Genomic DNA, 16,743 nt, shown 5'->3' with positions numbered 1-16,743 from the left:
GTGGTTATGATTTTGTATAAAGCACAATTATTCCAATTCCTTATTTTATATGCTTTCGCACTTTTTTATCACCCCACTTCTTGGCTATTCGTTAAACTGAATTGTGGGTGTGGTGAGGGGTGTATTTATAGGCATTTTGAGGTTTGGGAAACTTTGCCCCTCCTGGTAGGAATGTATATCCCATACGTCACTAGCTCATGGACTCTTGCTAATATGAAAGAAATGAATTTATCAGGTAAGTTCTTACATAAATTATGTTATAATCCAACAATTTTTTTAATATTTTGTTAATTTGCTAATGTTGTCTTAGAATGCTGCTTGTGAAATCAATTTTTTTATACAGCATTTCATTTTTAATTACATACAGGTATACCTCACTTTACAGTGACTGGCACCATTTTGTTATGCTTAGTTCACTCTGTTTACAGCATTACAGTGCAATCTGTGTCTCAGTGCTATAGTCTGGCAAATTTTACTACAGTAATTGTCAATATTTTTCAGGTACAGTATTTATTGAATGCTGTGCTAGTGTTAAACTAAACGTTGCACTATTGTACCCCTAATATATGTTAGTTCAAACATGTTTTTAAACGCACTGGCAAGTGAAAAGAAAGCTAAAACTACCTTGTTTCACTTTAAGGCGGTTTTCACTTTACAGTGGGACTCCGGTCCCTAACCTGCTATATGAGCGGGGAATGCATACAACTTCTAAGTGTTGATATACAGAGCATAAGAAAGATACTGTTAGTATAGCAAACTTAAACAGGTTGTATCTTGAGGTTTGTAACTAAAGCAAAAGTTTTATTTTTCTTTGCCCTTGGTTTATTTCTAGACACCATGGCGAGCCCCGGGAAGGACAATAGCCGCATGAAAAGCTACAAGAACAAGGCACTTAATACTGATGAAATGCGCAGGAGGCGGGAAGAGGAGGGGATCCAGCTTCGCAAGCAGAAGAGGGAGCAACAGGTAAATATGAGCTGTCATGTGCAGTGATCTGGGGACAGTAAGGATACCTAGATATATTAACTTAGGTGGTCAGAATTTAAGATGGGATCTAGTGATCTGTCAGTGGGATCGTGGGATCTACTTGCACATCTTATAGATAGATAGAGAGAGATAGAGAGAGATAGAGAGAGATAGAGAGAGATAGAGAGAGATAGAGAGAGATAGAGAGAGATAGAGAGAGATAGAGAGAGATAGAGAGAGATAGAGAGAGATAGAGAGAGATAGAGAGAGATAGAGAGAGATAGAGAGAGATAGAGAGAGATAGAGAGAGATAGAGAGAGATAGAGAGAGATAGAGAGAGATAGAGAGAGATAGAGAGAGATAGAGAGAGATAGAGAGAGATAGAGAGAGATAGAGAGAGATAGAGAGAGATAGAGATAGAGAGAGATAGAGAGAGATAGAGAGAGATAGAGAGAGATAGAGAGAGATAGAGAGAGATAGAGAGAGATAGAGAGAGATAGAGAGAGATAGAGAGAGATAGAGAGAGATAGAGAGAGATAGAGAGAGATAGAGAGAGATAGAGAGAGATAGAGAGAGATAGAGAGAGATAGAGAGAGATAGAGAGAGATAGAGAGAGATAGAGAGAGATAGAGAGAGATAGAGAGAGATAGAGAGAGATAGAGAGAGATAGAGAGAGATAGAGAGAGATAGAGAGAGATAGAGAGAGATAGAGAGAGATAGAGAGAGATAGAGAGAGATAGAGAGAGATAGAGAGAGATAGAGAGAGATAGAGAGAGAGATAGATAGATAGAGATATAGAGATAGATAGATAGAGATATAGAGATAGATAGATAGAGATATAGAGATAGATAGATAGAGATATAGAGATAGATAGATAGAGATATAGAGATAGATAGATAGAGATATAGAGATAGATAGATAGAGATATAGAGATAGATAGATAGAGATATAGAGATAGATAGATAGAGATATAGAGATAGATAGATAGAGATATAGAGATAGATAGATAGAGATATAGAGATAGATAGATAGAGATATAGAGATAGATAGATAGAGATATAGAGATAGATAGATAGAGATATAGAGATAGATAGATAGAGATATAGAGATAGATAGATAGAGATATAGAGATAGATAGATAGAGATATAGAGATAGATAGATAGAGATATAGAGATAGATAGATAGAGATATAGAGATAGATAGATAGAGATATAGAGATAGATAGATAGAGATATAGAGATAGATAGATAGAGATATAGAGATAGATAGATAGAGATATAGAGATAGATAGATAGAGATATAGAGATAGATAGATAGAGATATAGAGATAGATAGATAGAGATATAGAGATAGATAGATAGAGATATAGAGATAGATAGATAGAGATATAGAGATAGATAGATAGAGATATAGAGATAGATAGATAGAGATATAGAGATAGATAGATAGAGATATAGAGATAGATAGATAGAGATATAGAGATAGATAGATAGAGATATAGAGATAGATATAGATAGAGATATAGAGATAGATATAGATAGAGATATAGAGATAGATAGATAGAGATATAGAGATAGATAGATAGAGATATAGAGATAGATAGATAGAGATAGATAGATAGATAGATAGAGATAGATAGATAGATATATAGATATAGATAGATAGATAGATAGATATAGATAGATAGATATATAGATATATAGATATAGAGATAGATAGAGATATAGATATAGAGATAGATAGAGATATAGAGATAGAGAGAGATAGAGAGAGATAGAGAGAGATAGAGAGAGAGAGATAGAGAGAGATAGAGAGAGAGAGATAGAGAGAGATAGATAGAGATATAGAGATAGAGAGAGATAGAGAGAGATAGAGAGAGATAGAGAGAGATAGAGAGAGATAGAGAGAGATAGAGAGAGATAGAGAGAGATAGAGAGAGATAGAGAGAGATAGAGAGAGATAGAGAGATATATATATATAGATATACACAAAAGTTCAAAAGGTATATGCACTCTCACCATCGTCCTACAACTGCCAGGGTGCTCTGAAGAAGTATAAGCAAAGGAGATAAGATGAAGCACTCACTGGACTTCAGATTACTGTGTACAAAATATTTATTTATGACATTTCGGGACCTCAAACGTCCCTTCTTCTGACAACCCGAATATCCAAACATACAGACTTATAAAGGCCTGTAAAACCCTCCCCCACTGCGGCCACTAATCACTGGAGACTGTGTGCACAGAAACAAGGGGCTATACCATAAAATAGCCCAAATGTGAAACATAACCCTTTGATACAGCCAAACGTATGTATCAAACTAACAAGTGTATTAATGCTATTGAATAAAGTAAGATAATGAAAAACAACAATGTGTATCTCTAGGACGTGGTGCGAGATCCCACTTACTACCTGCTCCCTAAATCAGAGGGTCCCCAGTGGATCATTAAAATGTAACAGTCCACGACATAAAACACCCTATTGGCTAAAACAGACCACCTCACCCTCAGTGGGAGTCGTAGTTACTACTGTAAACAAAAACAAGATCGGCACAACAGGGAATCATCAACCTCGATGTATATACAATCTTACAGCCCCTGGGTAAATCTCACTATGTAGCGGATATGCAACCTCTTATCAACCTGCCCGGATGTGTACCACTGTGGATCTAATCGTATAAACCTAATATAACAGCCGTTCAGTTGCGAAATCAGCTGTCTCGTCACAACATAAAGCATCCACTCGCGCAGACTGTGTCAGGGGTACCTCCCCCTCGGTCGCGATAGGTGTATCGTCATCACACCTCCATTCTAATAGGTTGGGAAGGTATTGACCTCACCAATAGCAACACAGTCACTGAACCTAGAACAACAACATCCATCCTGCCGGTGTCAATATATCTATGATAAGGCAGAGGAGGGCGAGACCCAATATTACATATAACCTTTTATATTAACAACATAAGCCACAGCTTAACATACGGCTCTCTCGTCCGAATATCGAACTAACACCATCAGCGCCTCATTATGTGGATCCATCATATTAAAAATGTGCCCCACCTGCAAAACATGCTCCAGTTATGATCTCCCCCTGCATCCCATTGTTCAAATAATGGGTCTCTACAGGAAACACATGACTGATCCCCATAAAAATAGACTGTCTATAACGTATCTATCACAGTGGGACACATAACTAAAAATCTTGTCAACCAAAAACTCATATAGATTACTATATAGATAATATCCAGGACTGTGCAACTAGCGTAAACCAGTCAACACAGTCAACTAACCTCAAAACCTAAAGGGCATCTAAACGGAGAGATATAATTATTCTCCCATTTAACAAAAAATCTTTGGATTGACTTATCACTAAAGTCTCTTAAATTAAATTGTTCCATTGTGATCTGGTTGTGCATTTTGTTTATAAACTCCTTGAATTTAGGTTCCCAGGAGGACTTCCAATTCCGGAGAATGACATTACGTCCCACTAAGATTGTTGTATTTATAAGTCTGAAATTCGGATAAGATTCCTCATACTTTAACAAGAAGAAAATATATTTCGACTCTAGCGTAAAATTACAAGCCTCTATTTTATTCAGCCAAAAACAAACTTTGCTCCAAAACTGCCTTGCTTTGGGGCAACTCCAGAAGCAGTGCATTTCATCTGCTTCCCTGGCATTACATTTAGGGCAAGTAACTTCCTTTTTATACCATTTTGAAATTTTGTCTGGTGTAATGTATAGTAGATTAATTAACTTAAAATGAGATTCTCTCCAATCAATAAAGACTTGTGTTTGATCAACTAATTTTAAACTTTGAAGAATATGTTCTTTAGTAATTTTTAGGAATTTATCCCATTTCCTCTCTAACTCATCTATATATATCAATCCATGATGTTTAATAAGCATATTATAGGGGATTGAGATAGAAACTTTCCCAGCATGATATAGTCTAATCACATCTTCTAAGTCCCCCAATAGGGGACTAGAATCATCTTCTGCACGTAAACTTGCGATCCAGTGCTGTACCTGAAGATACGCAAAGAAGGAAGTTTTTGCTATGTTAAAACTAGTTCTTAAGTCTGCAAAAGTCTTAATTATTAGCAACTCGTTTACGCAGATATCTTTTACATTTTGAAGGCCATTCCTGGCCCATGTAGAAAAGACTTTATATGTAATCCCCGGAAGGAAGGCCGGATTTCCTACTAAGGGAAGGAATTCAGATCTGCGAAAATTGATATTCATTTCAGAACAAAGTTTCTGCCATGCCAGAATTATAAACTTAAAAGTATACAAATGTAACACATTGGCTGGTAAACACACAGCTGGGATATGTATCAATGCTTTGAGTGAGAATGGTGCTACTATCTGTGATTTTAATTCCAAAAAAGAAACATGTTCTTTTTCTGTTATCCAGTCTATTACGAATTTGGTAAGTGCAACATAATTATAAAACTGAAGATTAGGCAGCGCCAAGCCACCGTGTTCTTTTAAAAAAGATAATTTGAACAATGATATCCTGGATTTCTTCCCATGCCATATAAATCTAGTAAATAACATTTGTACAAATTTTATATCCTTTTTCTTGATCAAAAGGGGCAGATTCTGTAATAGGTACAGTAATTTTGGGAATAGAATTGTTTTAATTAGCATTACACGGGCAGAGAGAGAAATGGGAAGATTATGCCAGGCTAATAATTTATGTTCAAACAAATCTATACATTTCCGAAAGTTTAGGTCGTACCATAATGAAGGGTTATTACTTAATATGATACCTAGATACTTAATTTCTTGTACCTCTTTAAAAGGATGTAGGATGTGATTCTTAGGTTTGTAAATCCAAAGCAGTTCCGATTTCCCCCAATTAATTTTATACCCTGAAATTGAACTAAATTTTTCAATGATCTTTAACAATTGGGGTATAGCTTGTTTAGAGTTACTTAAAGCAGGATATCATCTGCAAATAGTGATGTCACAAAATTCTTATCTCCTACCTTGATTCCTGTTAATTCTTTTCGTAGTAATATTGCCAGTGGCTCTAAAGATAAGTTAAACAGTAGGGGGGAGAGAGGACAGCCCTGGCGTGTACCTCGTTGGAGAGTAAAGCTCTCAGATATCTCCCCATTAATAATAATAGTAGATGTTGGAGTCTGATATAGCGAGCCTATGAAATCAAAGAAATTCCCTATAAGGCCAAAACCTTTAAGCGCATTAAACAGATGGTTCCACACTATACAGTCGAACGCCTTCTCAGCGTCTACCGTAAGCAAGGCTAAATCAATACTGTGATGCAACTTTTTTTTTTAGTTGATCTATTCCAAAAATAATCAATAACAAGCATCGCTTTTCGAAGGTTTTTCACTGAGTTTCTTCCCACCATGAAACCTGTCTGGTCCGGATGTATTAATGGATCCAGGATATGCTTAAGCCTATTTGAGATGATGGCCGTTAAAAGTTTATAATCTTGGTTTAGTAAAGATATAGGCCTGTAAGAGGACATTATTTCTGGATTTTTATCCTTTTTTAAGATCAACGCCACATTCGACGCTGAGAAGAACCTCGATCTCAATTGTTTTTTGATATAATACTCATTGAAGAGGAGCGCTAGTGTAGGCAAAATTTGATCGTGTAAGAGTTTATAAAACTCTGATGGGAGAGCATCTGGACCTGGTATCTTATTGGACTTGGCCTGTTTAATTGCGTCTGAGATCTCACGTACTGAAATAGGTTCATTCAACCGGCTTAATTATTTTAGGTAGCTCTATACCTTTCCAGAATTCTTTTTTATTCTCTAAATTAACTACTCCTTCCGAGTAGACCTGTTGAAAATATTTAACAAATTTGCTTCTTATCTCAGAGATATTGGTGATTCTTCTGTCCCCAATCTTAATTGTAGCTATAAAATTCTTCTGTGACCAGCCTTTAGATAGTTTTGCCAAATATTTTGCAGAATTACCGTAATGACCTCTAAATCTAGCTTTTTGCTTTTGGATTTCTAAAGCTAATCCTTGTTTCAAGAACAGATCTCTCTCTACTCGAGCAGCATTGTAATTAGCCCAGGAAATCTGGTTTGGAAAATTTAAATATTTCTTATAGGCATTTTTAACCTGATTTGCTAATTGTTCTTCCCTATTCTTTTTTTTTTTCTTTTTCCATTCACATATGTACGCTTTGATCTTACCCCTCAAAACCGCTTTCGCTGTTTCCCATATAATTTCTGGTTTATCGCTGTATGCAGCATTAATTTGGTAAAATTCCTTCCAACTGGCTTGTAACCAGTTTTTAAATTTGGAGTTATTAGCTAAATATTGAGGGGAAAAAAAACGTGAATTATATGCGCCTGGCGAGCGCAGTGCATTAATTTCCAAAATGATAATTGCATGATCGGAAATGACAATCTCACCTATATCTGTTTTAATCTCTAAACCGAACATGTTGTTAGATATTAAAAAACAATCTATTCGTGAGAAAGATTTGAATGACTTCGACTCGCAGGTATACTCTTTACTGTCAGGGTGTTGCAGTCTCCATACATCTTTAAGAGCAATTTGTAACTAAAGTTCTGTAGAACCTTTGCTTCCCTATTATGTCTAGACCTTTGCGTGAGGTTTGACCTATCTAAACTGGGGGAGAATGTCATATTAAGATCTCCAGCCAATATAATATTCTTCCCTAGATAAGGGAGTAATTGCAGGCTCAGCTTCTCCCAGAATCCCTTATCCAAGGAGTTTGGACCATATACATTGCACAAAACAAAATGGCATTTGTTAATCATAATCTCCAGAATCTGAAATCTTCCTTCTGTGTCTAATACCTGAGATACAATCTGGTAGGAGAGTTGTTTATTGAACAATATGGCCACACCTTGCATTAAAATTAGCCTTAATCAATCTTGAGCAAAATCGAGACATCTCCCTCCTTTTAGCTAGGGACTCTGCAGAGAAGTCTTGGAAAATCAATATTTTGTGCTGAGCAATCATTAAACCATTATTTTTGCGATAGTGCCTATGGATATTTATTTTATCCTGGAAATCCAAACATTTTATAAGTACCGGTCTTGGTCTACCAGTACCTTCCTGATTATTCCTAATTGGGCCGACTCTATGCGCCCTCTCTATCCGCACTGGGAGATCTTCTGCATTAAGCCCTAGTATTTGCGGCAGCTTAGAGGAGGCAAAGGACAGCAGGTCCTGGTATTCTAATGTTTCAGGGAGACCCACTATTCTCAGATTGTTACGGCGGGCCCTGTCCTCTAACTCCTCTAGTCTGGAATGCAATAAATTGATCTGTTTACTCTGTGATGCACTTGACTGTTCTTGTACCGTAATACGGTCCTCAATATCTGAAACCCTCGTTTCAACCTCTGCCATTCTTGTAGCAAATTGCTTAACCTCTCCTGAAAGACTTGCAATATCCTGTTTAATTGATTCAAACTGAGGCATGCATAATTCAGCAATCTGTTGAAGTAACTTTGTATTATCTATGGGGGTTAATGGAGGCTCGTTTGTGGCTTCTATACTAGTGTCAACCTGTTTAGCCTTTCTCTCCTTGTGTTTAGGCGCCATTATAGGCGAATTGTTCTTAGAGTGAAGGACAAATTTTTCCATATGGAACAGAGCTCAACTCGTTCCGTGCAATAAATTGTGAAATACGCCCGTGTAAGTTAATAGTGTAGAATATCTAAGCCAGATGCAAAGAAAAAACAATTAGAAAAATTTGACTCAAAAAGATCCGTGCGTAGAAAAGGAAATCAAGAAGTGTCAAATCCGTATGCTCTATATCGTGCGGGTCAAACACAGACCACTCGCACCTAAAGAGTATCTAAAAAAGGAGTGAATTACTAATTGAAAAGTGTAAGTGAACCACAAAACTCATAAACCCAGCCGTGTGACTCGTGCAAAATGGTGCAGAAAGGGGAAAAAAAAAAAAAAAAAAGAGATAGAACCCAAGCAAGGAACTCACCCAGAGAGTGAAAATAGGAGAGAAGTAAGGCCACAAAAGTCCACAGATTGCTCAGCTATTTACACATAACCAGCCAGGGCCTTATCCTGCAATATAGATAAGGTTATTCTCAAGAGCCTCTTCTAGAGTATCTATTTCAAGTTAATTCACAACTATCCAAGTTGCCACTTTGTATGGCTGCTGTTTTCACCTAACAATATTTAACACTATTTACTGCATTTAAAGAACATCGTCCTGATATTAAATGCTTTTAACTAAGTTATCCCTCTTGTTCTTTGTTCTTATTCCCAGCAGTAACAACAACAGTATATATAGTACACTAGAATACATACATCTCAATTTCTACTTTATATTTTGTTAAGGCACTTATTTTTTTTTTTTTCCCCAAAAATCACTATAACATGTTAAAAATTCTAATAACATCAAAGTAGTCCCAACAATTCCGACCTTTCCTTACTAGCAGAATAGAATAATTCCTTATTCTTGACACCCAACAATAGTCAACAGGTTACTTCTTTACTTAGACTTTAATCAAACCTATTTCTCCACATGAGGTGCTAGTCATACATAGTCCACCATTATCCTCTGCTCAGCAAGAAAATAGCCACCGATTACTTGTTTTGCTTCTCCAATCCCTTAGAGAGGAACTTTGTTTAGCACAAAAGGACAATAGTTGTAATCCAGTCAAAGCTATTTTCTAAACTTTAACTTCAGTGATGCCAGTTAGAGCCGAAGTGTCATTTGCCTTTTTGCAGTAAATGTAGAAGAGCTTCAGTAGGGTCAGCCCCAAAACCTTTAAGATAAAGAAGTGACAGTCTACGTCCCTTGTAACCCACAGCACCTCTAATCAAGGATGAAATCTTTAAATACTAACTAGGATATTGCAATCCTCATGTATTCCTCAGTTTTTTTAAATATAATCTGCAAACAGCATGTACTTTAAAGCAGGCAGAATGTCACTTTACACAGTTTTATCCTTTCACTTGCTTTCATGCTGCCCAAATATAATAATCAAAGCATAGGTTACTCACCAGCTCCGTATGTGTGGGCAACACCAGCAGCCTCTTGCTTTTGCATATGTAATCCTCTGGCTGTATAATAGATGCTCCGGAACTCCGGTGTATAACAATCTGGAACCAGGCCAGCAAGTTTAATACACTGCGCCTCAGAGGAGGCGATCACCACTTTATGAGACCTTTAGGGGGCCACACTCCTGTGCCCAGTAAGATACCTTTTTTTTAGCAAGCCACTTTAGCCTCCTAAGCGAGATCCTCTGGCTATGTAACGGCTGCTCCGGAGCTCCAATGTGTAGCAGACTGGGACCAGGCCAGCTAACTTGCTACACCGCAACCCAAGGAAGGCGATCACCACCTCATCGTACCTTTAGGGAGCCACACTCCTATGTTCCGTCAAGTGGGATATTTCAACGAGCCACCGTAGCCTCCTGTACCCGCACCTCGTCCTTAGCCAGCGACGCGACCTGTTTCCGGTCCGCCTTACTCGGCTGAGGTCGGATGTGTTTTCAGCGCCGAAGATATATGGCTCTGCTCTGAGCCCAGCAGCAAATGAAGACTTCCCTGCCTGTTGTTGGACCGCGTCGGCCCGCTGCCCGTACTGCCACTCGCGGAGTGCAACCAAGGGATCCAGGCGTCTTGGGTAGGTTTCCCGGCTCTTTCGGCATCAGAGCCCAGAGTCAGCGTGCAGGTGTTTGCTGGCTCCACCCATCCGGAAGTCTTTATGATCAAACTTACAGATTAGTTGTTGCAGCCCTACTGTATGGTATTACTGCAACCACCCAGCTACTTCATAGAACATTTTGCTGGCTGACTTTATGGAGAACACCGAATGCTATATAAAATGTATTCAAATAATATATCACTTGGGTGATGGAACTAGCCTTGCTCTGAAATGGCCGCACATGTGTGTTCCCTGTCTCACATGTTGCCCTTATAGCATGCGGGGAGCGCACATAGTCCTCCCTGGATCACGTAACGGTGTCTCTGAAGGTCCCTGGAATTTCCGGTGACGGGCTGACGTGACAAGGCGAAACCAGAACACTACCTAAAACTTATGATGCGTCAGCCATAATGATACCTGCTTCTCCACAAGGTGCCTGTTTGTGCCTAGGCTGTTTGTACAGAATGGCCACTCACACAGCGGTGCCTTGAAGTAGCCTCACACTGCACTGAAGAGAAGCTTATAAGAGAACTGGTTGAGCTGCATATGTGTGGGTGCATATGAGACTTTACTATCTCAACACTAATTACTGGGGCCCCCCTCAGAAAATGTTTTATTTGCTCAGTGCAGGGGATAAAACAAAAAGAGAGCTTTTAGTAGCACACCGGAGTTTTGTACTGGATGGGAGACTTTTATTAGTGCCAATATACATTTAATATAATTGCACATCATTCATTGCCACGTGTGCTGGAAGTTAATCTGCTTTCTTTGTGCTGTATACTTCCTGCAATGTTGGACCTCCTGATCACCTATACTGCTTGCACACCTCCAGAGATGATTTGTTTGTAATATCAAACCCTCCATGTAGTCCAGGATTGCTGCTCTGTTTTATCAGACTGTTCTAGCACGGACTCCAAGTTTATTGGTACATCAATATTTTAACCTGGTGCTTTCCTGACCTTGCTGGACTTTGGTACTTTTTTGTATTCAACCTTTAGGCCTATTTGCCAATACTAAAGGGCATGTCTTCCCTGTGAGTTGCTCCATCTCTGTTCAATATTCCTTAAAAATGTCTCCCAAGCGAGGTAATAAGTTAACCGAAAATCCCATCTGCTTCTCCAAAGTTACACATTTTTGTAAGCCAGTGATAAGATGAAAAATGTGCAATCGCCAATCAACAGCTAGCTCCCAGTAATGCATTTCTGCTCCTGAGCCTACCTAGGTATGATTTTCAACAACGCATACCAAGAGAACAAAGCAAATTAGATAAAAGACATAAACTGGAAAGTTGTTTAAAACTGTGTGACACATGAGAGAAGAATTTTGGGTTTCATGTTCCTTTAAGCTTACACTTAATAGAAAATGTTAACATGTTAAACTTGCTTTTTCTCACTCTTGTGTGCAGCTATTTAAACGCAGAAATGTGGAGCTGGCTCCTGAAGATTCTTCCATGTTTGATGGTCCTCTTATGGATTCCTGTGTCAGTTCCACCACTGTTGGGGTATGTCTTATACTGAAGTGATTCTACTATTATAAAAGGGTGCAATGTAAATGACGTGATATCTTAAGCTAACATGTTCCTTTAGGATGGTGTCATTACCCGTGAGATGATTGGACTATTGCTGTCTGATGATCCTGACTTGCAGTTGGCTACAACTCAGAAGTTTCGAAAATTGCTTTCTAAAGGTCAGCAGCTAGAGGTTTGGGGTTTGTGGTGTTTTCATCTATCTTCATTGTGTGATGTTGGGTTGAAACATCCTTTTATAAATGGATTAGAATTAGTTTTGTCACCAACTCGCTTCATTTCGTCCACAAAATGTCTTTCACATCTTACTGTTACAATTGAGGTATATATATCTGAGAGAATATCTAGTAATAAAATGATCTCTCATAATAGTAATATAATCTCTAGTATACATTGTCATTCTCCTTATACTTTCATGTTGAATTTACTCAAATTCCTTCTTACAGTCGTAAACAAATAGTCAATTTCTATTACTAGAACATTTTATATTGCGCTTTTCCTTTTATAATTTGCATGGTGGTATATAACCCATCTGATAAATCTACTCTTGGCCCATTCTATCTCCAGTAATTTCTGGATTCCTTGAATGCTTTACTGTGCTTTTAGAAAGACTTGTTTTAGAGTGCTTTGATAGTCTCCTTCTGCTACAGTTAACACGTGTGTGTGTGTGTGTGTGGGGGGGGGGGGAGTAGACTGTTCCAGGCAGCATGGCTTTGTAAGTATTTTTGCTTATTTTTGAAAATTATTTTAAAATGCTTGCCAGCAATTTTTAAACTATTTCTTATGCAAACTATGTTTACATATTAGCCATTTTAGTATATGCACAGATCTCAACATGTTTTATGGCACTTTAATAGTTTAAAGGGTAAGCACTACAGCAGTAATTTGTAATGGAAATTACACACCGTATGCACCAAAAATATGAAGTCAATGTATATTCTTATCAAGGAAAGATCTCTAAAATACAATATTTATAATCTAATAAATGATAGTAATATACCCAACAGTCATGCCACTTGTGTCTTAAAAACAGGATATATCTATTTTCGAAAGCATAAAAAGACCAAAAATTTAAAGTTTTTGATAAAGTTCCACAAAGTTATTCTGATATTTTGCACTTCCTGTGTATAATAGCAATGTGATTCAGCTAAATTACTTGCATAATATATTTTAAATGCATAACTTGTTTGCTATATCTATTCTTATCTAATTATAATTCTCTCAGACGGTAATTCCTCTGTTTCTGTGTTTCAGAGCCAAACCCTCCAATAGATGAAGTAATTAGTACTCCAGGTGTGGTTGAGAGATTTGTGGAGTTCTTAAAGAGGAGTGAAAATTACACACTGCAGGTATTTTTCATGGTCATTCTCTTGAATGGATTTCTTGATGTTGGCAGGTAGTGGGAGTGTCTCCCCCCCCCCCCCCCCCCCAAATAAAGTGACTTTCTATTCTGTACATTTTCAGTTTGAAGCCGCCTGGGCTCTAACAAACATAGCATCTGGAACCTCACAACAAACCAAATTTGTGATAGAAGCCGGAGCAGTGCCAATCTTCATCCAGTTGCTCAACTCTGACTATGAGGATGTACAGGAGCAGGTTTGTTTTCCTCATTATTTTGAACACATTCTGCTTATCCTTTAACTTGTACTGCTACTTTATGTGGCTTCTACCTCCATGTCAGAGATGTGACTGTCTCTTCTTCTGTCTGTGGCAGGCTGTGTGGGCGCTGGGGAACATTGCAGGAGACAGCTCTGTTTGCAGAGACTACGTGTTGAGTTGTAACATTCTCCCTCCTCTGCTCATGTGAGTATGAGAGGGAGTAAATCGGAGGGTGTGAAGAGTGTATGCATGAAGGGGTGGAAAACAGAAAGCAGTAAACTTGAGAAATTAAGCTTGTTTTTGGAGGAGGGACACTGCTATAAATATACTTTAAATATACTTAATGTTTTTTTTTTTTTTTTTTTTTTTTTTTTTAAATAAATTTTAGACTCCTAACAAAATCAACCCGCCTTACTATGAGCAGGAATGCTGTATGGGCCTTGTCCAACTTGTGCCGAGGGAAAAACCCACCTCCAGACTTTGAGAAGGTCATTCACCGAATCATTTTCAGAATTCTACCTTACTAATGCTTGCATGCTCCCTTAGTGTTGTCTCACGGTGCTTTTATTTTATTTTTTTTCTCTAGGTATCACAGTGTCTCCCAGTGTTGTCTCGCCTCCTATTCAACAGTGACTCAGACTTGCTAGCAGATGCCTGTTGGGCACTGTCTTATCTATCCGATGGTCCTAATGAGAAAATTCAGGCGGTTATAGACTCAGGGGTGTGCCGCAGACTGGTGGAGCTACTAATGTTAGTGTGAAGTTCAGCATTACTATCAATGGAGTATCTAAAAATGCATGCCTGCAGTGATTAGGGAGCACCTACCTGTGACATCATGCTGTATTGTTTTGCAGTTGCTTTGTCCCTTTATAGTTTTTATGATGTAAATGTGTCTTTTAATCCCTTTTCTTTCAAGTCTGCATTGCAAAAACCTTCTCTTTATCCCCTGTTAATAAATAAATTAATACAATTCATAGAAAGGGAATCCAGGACATTTTAATCTGAAAGGGGCAGACAAATACGTTTTGCCAAATGAGTGAATACAAGAAAGCAAGGCATATGGAAACAGAATGATTACTGCATAACTCATTTGCTGTGTAAGCACTAATCAAAATATGGCTAGTCGTTAATTTACATTCTCTTTAGGCATATATTAGGAGCTATTTTGACCTCTCTCCAGTAGGCCGCCTGGAATAGCACAGTCTCACTATCAAGCCCCATAGAAAGACCAGTGACTTATAGGGTATGTCACTGGTCCTTAAGGGGTTAAATTAAATGGCAAAAACATTTCGTGTTAATATGTAAAATTTGAGTCCTAATTGTCCTCTATAAAAATGTTAAACTTAAACGTTTGTAAGGGTTGAAAAAGTACATGCTCTAATTTGTATGTAATTTTAAATCTATCGACCCTACACTTTTTAATAAACACTAATTTCACATCTGAGTCAAGCAACTAGCACTGATGATTGGATCGAATTGGAAGCATGTAATTCTTCCTCTATTATGGCCCGTTATTCACTAAGACCCCCCCCCCCGCATTCTAGTATAACGTGAAAGTAAAAATGTAACTTTCGTGGTTCAGAAAGCATACCAATATAAAGGGCCTTTTCAATTTTCTCTATTCTCAAACTATCTTCTTTTGATATACTTACTTGAAAAGCATACCTAGATAGGCTCAGGAGCAGCAATGCACTACTGTGTGTTAGTTGGTTATTGATGGCTCCGCATCTATGCCTCCTTGTCATTGGGTTATAATAAAATGTTCATTGGAGAATTTTTATGTCTATTTAGAAGATCTCTTAATTGAACTTGGGCCCAAAAGTTTTAGGAGGATGCCATAGTGTGGTGTTCATAATTGTTTTGTCACTCACTTTTTCAGAAATACAGAACATATAATAGTTCTCTTAAAACAACTGTAAAGGGACAATTTAGTGCAAGAAATGCATTGCATAATTCATTAGAACATGTAATATTTTTCGCTTCTCACCATTGTGTTTAGCTCATACAAAGGGGTTAAACACAAAGTATTCTACTAAGAATCCAGAACAAAATGCCTGTCCTACTTTTTAGTCTGGGAATGCATCAATACATCCAGGAGCAAGGTCTTTTTATGCAAGTTGGTAGCTGAAATAAAAAAAAATCTTACCTGTAACTACTATTAGAGACACATAGCTGCATGATAATGTATATTCATATCTGAGAATAATTTTGCAATGAATAACGCAGCTTTATTTTGCCAAAATAAGCATTTTTGTTTTGGTTTTTCTTTTTACTGATTTCCTGGTCCCACAGAGCAAAATAACCTTTTCAAGCCAATGAGCAGATATAGCATCAACTCTGATTTGCACATGTGCAGTTAGACTTTTCAGCCAAAACTAGAAAGCACATGGATGCATTTCACTTTTGAATAGAAGCATTTTTTTTCCAATATACATGTATTTGCAAAAATGCTTCTAGTAAAGCTTTAGCGGTTTCAAAAGTATTTATGGGCTTGATTTATCAAGCCATGGCGGACAGGGGCTTACATATGCCAACTCGCCCCTGACGGTCAGAAATATAGCGTCCGCTTGCAACACCAGCCCGTGCGCAGCCAATTACGAGCGGGCAGGAGCTGTCAAAGAGTTTGAAATTGTTCACCTAAGAGGTGGAGAAGAAGCTTGGAAGCAGCGGTCTGATTGATAAATACTCGACTGCAGGTTCTCTTGTGAGAACCTGCAGTCGTAGCAAGGTGAAGGGCTTGATAATTTGCGCCCTAAGTATGCACCGTGTACCAGCATTTTAAACACAGCACTTGCTCAGAGAGCCTAAAGTGCTTGTATCATCTGGTAATGACTCAATTTGTTAATTGATGGCATGATTACAAGTCTCACTGGCACTCTAAGCAGCTAAGTAATAAAAATGCTGGAGCACTGAGAATATCTAGCTATGCTTCACACGCAGAGAAAAATGTTAATGCTAAAATAGTTAACTTTTACTAGAAACATTTTTGTTAATACATTTATATTGTAAATGTGC

At 37.9% G+C, this 16,743-nt stretch overlaps 1 protein-coding gene across 1 annotated transcript in view; it reads left to right on the top strand.

Annotated features, from left to right (window-relative positions):
• Positions 1 to 16,743, top strand: part of KPNA6 (karyopherin subunit alpha 6) — a gene marked incomplete in the record, with an annotated part of 182,623 nt that overhangs the window by 8,812 nt on the left and 157,068 nt on the right. Inside the window, 8 exon segments of the mRNA XM_053707243.1 lie at positions 833 to 966; positions 12,010 to 12,105; positions 12,191 to 12,290; positions 13,384 to 13,478; positions 13,594 to 13,725; positions 13,844 to 13,932; positions 14,117 to 14,216; positions 14,315 to 14,478. Coding sequence (XP_053563218.1) covers positions 833 to 966; positions 12,010 to 12,105; positions 12,191 to 12,290; positions 13,384 to 13,478; positions 13,594 to 13,725; positions 13,844 to 13,932; positions 14,117 to 14,216; positions 14,315 to 14,478 — 910 coding nt within the window.

The sequence above is a fragment of the Bombina bombina genome, chromosome 3 (genome assembly GCF_027579735.1).
Source record: "Bombina bombina isolate aBomBom1 chromosome 3, aBomBom1.pri, whole genome shotgun sequence".
In the NCBI taxonomy this organism is placed as follows: Eukaryota; Metazoa; Chordata; class Amphibia; order Anura; family Bombinatoridae; genus Bombina; species Bombina bombina.
This window is presented reverse-complemented; position numbering and strand designations above follow the sequence as displayed.